Here is a 7,974-nt window from a genome sequence, read left to right on the forward strand (position 1 = left end):
GGTTATCATGTTACATAAACAAACAGCATGTGTAGCTGAATTTCAGTCCCTGACTACTATCGGTCTCTTGTTATTCTTTGTTTTTTTTTTTTTGAGTTGGAGTCTCACTCTGTCACCCAGACTGGAGTGCAGTGGCTGCTCCCAGCCACCGCAGCCTTGACCTGCTAGGCTCCGGCAATCCTTCCGCCTCACCCTTCCAAGTAGCCGGAATTACAGGCATGCGCTACCATGCCCGGATGATTTTTTTTATTTATTGTAGAGATGAGGTCTCGCTGCCCAGGTGGGTCTCGAACCCGCGAGCTCAGGCAATCTACTCACCTCAGCCTCCTAAAGGCGCGGGATTACAGGCTGAGCCACCGAGCCTGGCTTTCTGTTATTCTTAAGGCCCTTTAAGAGAGAGGTTTCAACAGGGAATTGAGGACAGGAAGTAGCATTGTGACACTTGTGTGAGATGGACTCCGACTGTGCCTGGCACGTAGCAGGCCTCAATCACCACTGGCTGGCGTCCCTTGTCTGCTGGGGCAGTGACTTTTTACCAGACTCTAGGACCCCGGGTCTGAAGCCTTGGCATTGTCTCCCGTTTGTTTCCCTCTGTCTCCTTAACCCTTAAAACAAGCCTCTGCCGGGTTCGGTGGCTCAGCCTGCAATCCCAGCACTTTGGGAGGCCGAGGTGAGTGGATTGCCTGAACCCGCCAGGGCAAATTGGCAAGATCCTCGTTTCTACAATAAATCAAAAAAATTAGCTGGGCATGGTAGCGTGCACCTGTAGTTCCAGCTACTTGGAAGGCTAAGGCGGAAGGATCGCTGGAGCCCAGCGGGTCGAGGCTGCAATGGCCGGGAGTGTGCCACTGCACTGCAGTTTGGGCGACAGAGTGAAATTCCAACTCAAAAAAAAAACCAAAACACAACAAAAAACAAGCCTACAAAGACACAAAGTTTTCCCTTGTGAAATGTGCTCATCTGTGTGTGTTCTTTCTGTGCCCAAGGCCAGAAACCTGAGTTGACTCCTGTCACCTTGATCACAATTAAAGCCACAGAGTCTGGGTTTCTCCTCACTACAAGTTTTCCACTTTAGTTCATCCTGCCATCACTGCCAGATTGATCTCTTTTTTTTTTTTTTTTTGAGTTAGTCTCACTCTGTCACCCGGGCTGGAGTGCAGTGGCACACTCACGGCCACCCCAGCATCAACCTGCTGGACTCCGGCGATCCTTCTGTCTCAGCCATCCAAGTAGTGGAACTACAGGCACATGCTACCATGCCGGCTAATTTTTTATTTACTGTAGAGACAAGGTCTTGCCAAGTTGCCCAGGCTGGTCTTGAATCCGCGAACTCAGGCAATTCACTCACCTCAGCCACTGAGCTCAGCCAATCCCAGCACTTCAAGAGACCAAGATGGGAGGATGGCTTGAAGCTAGGAATTTAAGACCAGCCTGGGCAACATAGTGAGATCCCTATCTCTACAAAAAAATTTTTTAAATTAGCCTGTGTGGTGATGGGTATCTGTTGTTCCAGCTACTCAGGAGGTAGAGACAGGAAGATTACTTGAGCCCAAGAGTTCAAGGCTGCAGCATGCTATGGTCATGTCACTGTACTCCAGCCTGGGTGACAGCACAAAACCCTGTCACTAAAAAAGTAGATAACATTGCCAATTACTAGGTTTTCAAATACTGCGTAAAATGAGATCACGAATTAACACATAAGAAAAAGAGGGTGGACTAAGGCCTGAATTCAGCCCACCAAATTCTTTCTTTCTTTCTTTTTTTTTTTTTTTGAGTCAGAGTTTCACTCTGTCATCCAGGCAGGAGTGCAGTGGCACACTCACAGCCACTGCAGCCTCAACCTCTGGGCTCAGATGGCCCTTTTACCTTCGCCTTCCAAGTAGCTGGAACTACAGGTGTGTGCCACTATGCCTGGCTAATTTTTTGATTTATTGTAGAGATGAGATCTCACCAAGTTGCCCAGGCTGGTCTTGAATACAAATTCACATTTTTATTTCTCTTAATAATGGGGTGATATAGAATGCTGGAACAACATTTCCATGGGGAAAATCTTGGTTTGAGTTGAAAAGAGATTGCTCACTTCAGCAGGGACATGCTTGCTCCAGTTTGTCAGAGTTCCCACCACTCCCTATTATCCTACATGGTTGTTCCCTTGACTTACTGATGTCACCTAACTGGGCCTTAAAGTCACTGAGTTTGCCACTTCTGATTTATAGAAATATAAATAACTAGGAACCTTTTTTTTTTCTTTTCTTTTTTTTTGAGTTGGAGTCTCACTCTGTTGCCAGGCTGGAGTGCAGTGGCATGCTCATGGCACCCCAGCGTCGACCTGCTGGGCTCGTGCAATCCTTCTGCCTCAGCCTTCCAAGTAGCCAGAACTACAGACACATGCTACCATGCTTGGCTAATTTTTATTTTATTGTAGAGACGAGGTCTCACCAAGTTGCCTGGGCTGGTCTTGAACCTGCAGGCTCAGGCAATCCACTCGCCTCGGCCTCCCAAAGTGCTGGGATTACAGGCTGAGACACCAAGCCTGGCCAGGGACTTTTTTCATTATGAATAAACCAGCATCATTTGGTCAAGCTGTAGCTTTCCTTGGCTTAAAAAAGAGAACAAACTCATACTGAACTTCCTCAGTGCCCTCTGTAACATGCTCCCTTCCTGCCATCCATTCACTTCATTCATTCATTCAACACACATTTCCTGGACACCTAGTTTGTGCCAGGGACCTTGCTGGACACTGGGATACGAGATGGCCAGGACAAGTCCCATCTCCTAAGTGAGCTCCCACTTCTCTGAGCCGACCTTGTCTCAGGCTTCTGAACCACAGGGTGAAATCTGCATGGAGCTGATGTCTGCTCCATCTCCAAAACAAAGGTGAGCCAGGTGCGGTGGCTCAGCCTGTAATCCCAGCATTTTAGGAGGTCGAGGTGAGTGGATTGCCTGAGCCCATGGCCGCAGACCAGCCTGGACAACTTGGCAAGACCTTGTCTCTACAATAAATAAAAAATGAGTCGGGCATGGTAGTGCACAGCTGTAGTTCCGGCTGCTTGGAAGGCTGAAGTGGAAGGATCGCCAGAGCCCAGCAGGTCGACACTGGGATGGCCGTGGCAACAGAGTGACACCAACTCAAAAAAAAAAAAAAAAAAAAAAAGAGAGAGAGAGAAAGAGATAAGTTGGAAGAAGTTGGCAAACTCCTTCCCCACTCTGGGTTTGATTTCTTCTCTGTAAAACACAGTTGACAGGCAGGGCTCTGGAGTCAGACTGCCCAGGGCCAAATGGCTTTGGGCAAGCCCCTTTGCCCCTCTGAGCTTGTTTCCTTATCTAGAGGTTTAGGATAAGATTTCCTTCCTCTCACAGGGTACTTTTGGGACTTGAGTTATATTGTCCATATGAAGGACTTAACAAAGTGCCTGCATACAGTAAGTACTACTTAGGTTTAACTAGTTATTAGTGTAGGACACTTTGCACCCAGTCCCTGATCCTCCTGGAGTTGTCCCTAGCTGTTTTAGTTGTCCCTCCTCCAGACTCCCTCTCCCTTCACCCTCAGTCGTGTGACTGCGCACTATCTCGGGTACCGTTTGGCGGGTCTGGGGGCCAGACCCTTATCTCTCGCTGCCCTGTGTCAGTGCCCGAAACCTCCTAGCTCCTGCACACCTCAATCAGTGTGTCAGCTCTAGATCAGCAGTCATGGATCAGCCATGGCTGCAAAGGCCCTTAGGAGAGTGGCTGAGATGAGGCCAGCCTCCAAGTGGAGGAGCCAGGACCAGCCCAGGGCAGGGTAAAGGGCTTGGCTGCTCTTGGGCTCAGCATCAACTCTGCTTCTAGGGAGCCCAGAATAGGCCTCCTTCCCCTGGGCTCGATTCTTCTCTGGAAAATCAGACAGACTGAACCTCTGGTTGTTCGTTTCTGTCCAACAGGCCCTCCACGCCCTTCAGGAGGAGCAGGCCAAACTAAAGACCAGGCTGCAGGAGCTGCAGCAGCTAAGAAAGGAGCTCAGGGACACCCCACAAAACAATGTAAGGAGGGAGACTGGGTGTGGTCTGGTGGAAAAAGCCTGGGGGTTCTGAGTTTTACTCTTGGCTCTGGCATTTCCTTGCTGTGTGACCTTGAGTATGTGACTTGAACTCTCTGAACCTGTTATCTCATCTGGAGAGTGGAGTTACCTACCTCCCAGAATTGTGGGAGGTAAGGTCTTGTGTGTGGTCAGCGTGGACCTTACCCACATTCTTCCAGCTCTTCCTCCAGTGGACACACTCAGCATCAACTGAATGGCATCGGGGCACCCTGCTCCTGCCCTTAAGGACTGCGCAGCCTCTCTTCCCCCACCTGCAGGTCCCGTTCCCAATGCCCGAGCTTCCCCTGGTATTCCGAGGACACACACGGCAGGGCAGGGAAGAGCCCAAGTCTGTGGTTTCCAACCTGCAAATCTGCTGCCCTCTGCCCGGAGGCTCCGCTCTGGTCACCTTCGATGATCCCAAAGGTGAGCTGGGGAGAGTCTCAGGCAGGAGGGAGGTGGAAGGCTTCTTGGCCTGACCCTGTTCCCCACCCAGTGGCTGAGCAGGTGCTGCAGCAGAGGGAGCACACGATTGACCTGGAAGAGTGCCGGCTGCGGGTGCAGGTCCAGCCCTTGGAGCTGCCCATGGTCACCACCATCAAGGTGATGGGACACCAGAGGCCTGGCACATGCGGGAGGGTGCATGTACCTGGGCGCAGGAGAGTGGAGCTGTGCTGGGACTGCCCCCTACTGTCCCCCTGCAGGTGTCCAGCCAGCCAAGCAGCCACAGGGTGTTGGTCAGCGGGTTTCCTGCCAGCCTCAGGCTGGGTGAGGAGGAGCTGCTGGACAAGCTGGAGATCTTCTTTGGCAAGACCAGGAATGGGGGTGGCGACGTAGAGGTCAGGGAGCTGCTGCAAGGAAGTGTCATGCTGGGCTTCGCTAGGCATGGAGGTAAGTGCTTCCTGCAGGGGAGACTGGGGTACAGGGTGCAGGAGCATCCCCCCAAGATAGGGGAGGGCTTGGTGCCAAAGGGCCACTCTTCCTGTTTCCCACAGTGGCCCAGAACCTGTGCCAGATCAGTCAGTTCCAAGTGCCCCTGGGCAGGCAGCAGGTCCCTCTGAGAGTCTATCCCTACATGAGTGGTGAGATCCAGAAGGCTGAGGTGAGTGGGAGAGTGGAGAACTGGGGCTGGGCTGGGTAACCCAAGCCCCCAAACCCCAGTGAACTACCCCCCCGCCAGCCTCCCCAGGCCTCCCAGCCCCTCTGAAACTCCCACGGGACACTGCCTGCCCCGATCTACGCCCCTGGGCCCTCACTTCTATGAGCCCTTGCCACCTCCCAGCTCCTTCCCCAGATCAAGGCCCAGCCAGTGCCCCGTTCGGTGCTGGTGCTCAACATTCCCGATGTCCTGGATGGCCCAGAGCTGCACGATGTCCTGGAGATCCATTTCCAGAAGCCGACCCGTGGGGGCGGGGAGGTGCAGGCCCTGACAGTCATGCCCCCAGGACAGCAGGGCCTGGCCATCTTCACCTCTGAGTCGAGCTAGGGGCCGAGGTTCTGACCCTGGGTGGGGGTTGGGGGCACAAGCGCAAGGTCTTTCTCTCCACCAACAGGGGATGGGGATTACACAGGACAAATGCCCCCAACAATAAAAGTGCCTGCTTGGAATTATGTTCTTCCTCATCTCATTCACGAAAGGAACATGGCAAGAGCCCAGGGAGGGAAGAAGTCCTGACTGCTGCTCGCAGCGCTGGCCTTCCTGGAGCTCACCTTCCCCTCCACCCTCAGAGGCAACACCCAGGACCTGGGGTTTGGCTTTTTATTGACACAAACACAAAGGCAGCTGCGGTAACGGGTGGGGTGGGGTCCACAAAAGCAGAAATCGCACTTCCCGCGTCGAGGCCTCAAGTAGACAGTGAAGAGGCTGAGCCCGTCCCCCACTTCCCATGGCAATGGCTGGGCCGGTGACCCTCCCTAATCCCAGTTGGGGGAGTGACCCCCCCCCAGGAAGTCCCCATTTGGTCCCAGTGGCCCAAGTTTTGACCACCCCCCCGTATTCCCCTTCTTTAGGCCCCTGTCCATGTAAACAAAGTCTGGGGCTGAGTGTGAAGAGCTGTCTCCCCGAGAAGGCAGCAGGGCCTCCCTTGACTGCAAGGGGGATGTGCTTTGATTTTCACTTTGGTCCCAGAACAAGAAACAGACAATGGTGCCTCTAGAGCTCCAGCTAGTAAATGCCACAGGGGAGATAGTGAGGCTGAGGAAGCTTCCCTCCTCCCGTCTCCTCGGCCATGGGAGACAGGACATGGCACAGACCACAGTGCGGCTGCCTGCTTTTGCCCTGCCCCCAGGAGCCTCGAGGCGGGCCCCCACCCACTGGCACACACAGACATTTGGCAGTGTTCTAGGACTGGGGGAGAGTGAAACCCCAGCTCCACCAGAACAAGGAAGGCACTGGGGAGCACAGGGGTGGAGGAGGCGGGAGGCGGAACCCACCTCCCCCTGCCTCACAAACGCACAAGCACAAGCACAAGCACAGGTTTCCGTTGCTAAGGCACTGAGAACAAATCCAGAGAACTCAGTGAAGGAGGGGCGCTGATCCCTCCAGAGTGGCAACTAGGGGAGGAGGTCTGATTCCCACCCTTGTGGTAAGAGGCAGCCTTGGTTAAGATAGGCAGAAAACCTGGAGGTGGAAGAAGCCCAATTGTGCTTAAGAAGTTGGGGACAGAGGACAAGGTCAAGGCTGGGTCAAGCCCAGAGGTGGGCGCTGGTCGGCCCGGGCTGAAAGGACACCAGGGAGAGACGGGTACATGCTGGACTCACAGTTGGCCCCGTATCCTGAGCTGACGTTTCAATTCTTTGGGGAGGCGGTGGGACAGTGGCGGGAGGGAAGATGAGGCAGAGGAGGGAGCACACAGAACACAACAGGGAGGGACTGGCTAACCTTGGCACAAAAGCAGCACAGCAGGCCCAGAGAAGGGGGGACAGGAAGCAGCCGGCCTTCCTCAGACCCTCCCTGTCCCCTTGGTAGGGCCGACATCCAAGTGGTCACTTCCCAACCTCTTCCGAGGGCAGGAAGGGGGAAGGCAGGGGGTGGTCACCACCCCAAGACCTTGGGGGGAGGGAGGACAGAGCGTTGTAACAGCTGGAACGCACAAGTCTGGCGGTCAGCAGAGCGCGGCTTCCCAACTCCTCCCTCCCTCGGTCTCGAGGGTCCCACAGCCCCTAGCTCTAGTTCTCCTTCTCTGGCCCAGGAACCAGGAGAACCTTGCCCACGTTCTTCTTCTCGTGCATCTGCTTCATGGCATCAGCCACCTGGGGAAGAGGAAAAGCTGCTGCTCCCAGGGCTGTCTCATTCCTTGCCCCATCCAACGACAGCCAATGGGCGCATGAGCCCTCCTCGTCCCCAGGAGTCCTCCCCGGGCACCCCCTGCAGTCACCACACTCACCTTCTCGAAGGGCCAGACCGAGTCAATGTGGGGTTTGATGTGGCCCTGGTTGTACAGAGCCAGGAGTCGGGCCACCACACTGCTGACCAGCTCCACCTCACCCTCCAGGTAGCCCAGGTGGAAGCCACACACGGCACGGTTGGCCTGCAGAAGCTGCAGCGCTGTCACACTGAACTGATTCCACCACGTGCGGGCCAGGGCCATCAGGTTCCGCTTGGGACCCGTCAGCAGGTTGGCCATTCCTGTGGGATGAGGTGACACAACCTATGAATCTAGGTGCAAGGCACATCTTCATGTATCTGAACCCGTGCTTGTCTGTCTGCTAGGATTCCCTCACGATTATCCACGCCGGCATCAAGGAGTGATAGCCTGGATAACTCCCAATGTGCTGGTTACCAGGCCCAGGCCAGCTCAGTTGACTTTTTATTTTTGTTTTATTTTTTGAGTTGGAGTCTCACTCTGTCACCCAGACTGGAGTGCAGTGGCTGCTCCTGGCCACCGCAGCCTTGACCTGCCGGGCTCTGGTGATCC

General features: G+C 54.3%; 2 protein-coding genes across 2 annotated transcripts; one reads left to right on the top strand and one right to left on the bottom strand.

Annotated features, from left to right (window-relative positions):
- Positions 1-479: 479 nt before the first annotated feature.
- Positions 480-5,543, top strand: IFI35 (interferon induced protein 35; the record flags this gene model as incomplete). The annotated part of the gene is made up of 7 exons (XM_008047911.2): positions 480-504; positions 3,921-4,019; positions 4,336-4,483; positions 4,554-4,660; positions 4,762-4,948; positions 5,053-5,159; positions 5,352-5,543. Coding segments are annotated over 7 exons (865 nt in total), but the record flags the coding sequence as incomplete, so codon positions are not given.
- Positions 5,544-5,802: 259 nt separating this feature from the next.
- LOC103249265 (synaptic vesicle membrane protein VAT-1 homolog) lies at positions 5,803-7,722 on the bottom strand. The gene is made up of 2 exons (XM_008047910.1): positions 7,444-7,722; positions 5,803-7,309 (listed from the first exon to the last, which is right to left on the bottom strand). The coding sequence occupies exons 1-2, from the start codon at positions 7,681-7,683 to the stop codon at positions 7,226-7,228; spliced, it is 324 nt and encodes a 107-aa protein (XP_008046101.1). The 5' UTR covers positions 7,684-7,722; the 3' UTR covers positions 5,803-7,225.
- Positions 7,723-7,974: the final 252 nt, after the last annotated feature.

The sequence above is a fragment of the Carlito syrichta genome, unplaced genomic scaffold, assembly GCF_000164805.1.
Source record: "Carlito syrichta isolate Samal-C Ts95f unplaced genomic scaffold, Tarsius_syrichta-2.0.1 Scaffold118111, whole genome shotgun sequence".
NCBI classification, from domain to species: domain Eukaryota; kingdom Metazoa; phylum Chordata; class Mammalia; order Primates; family Tarsiidae; genus Carlito; species Carlito syrichta.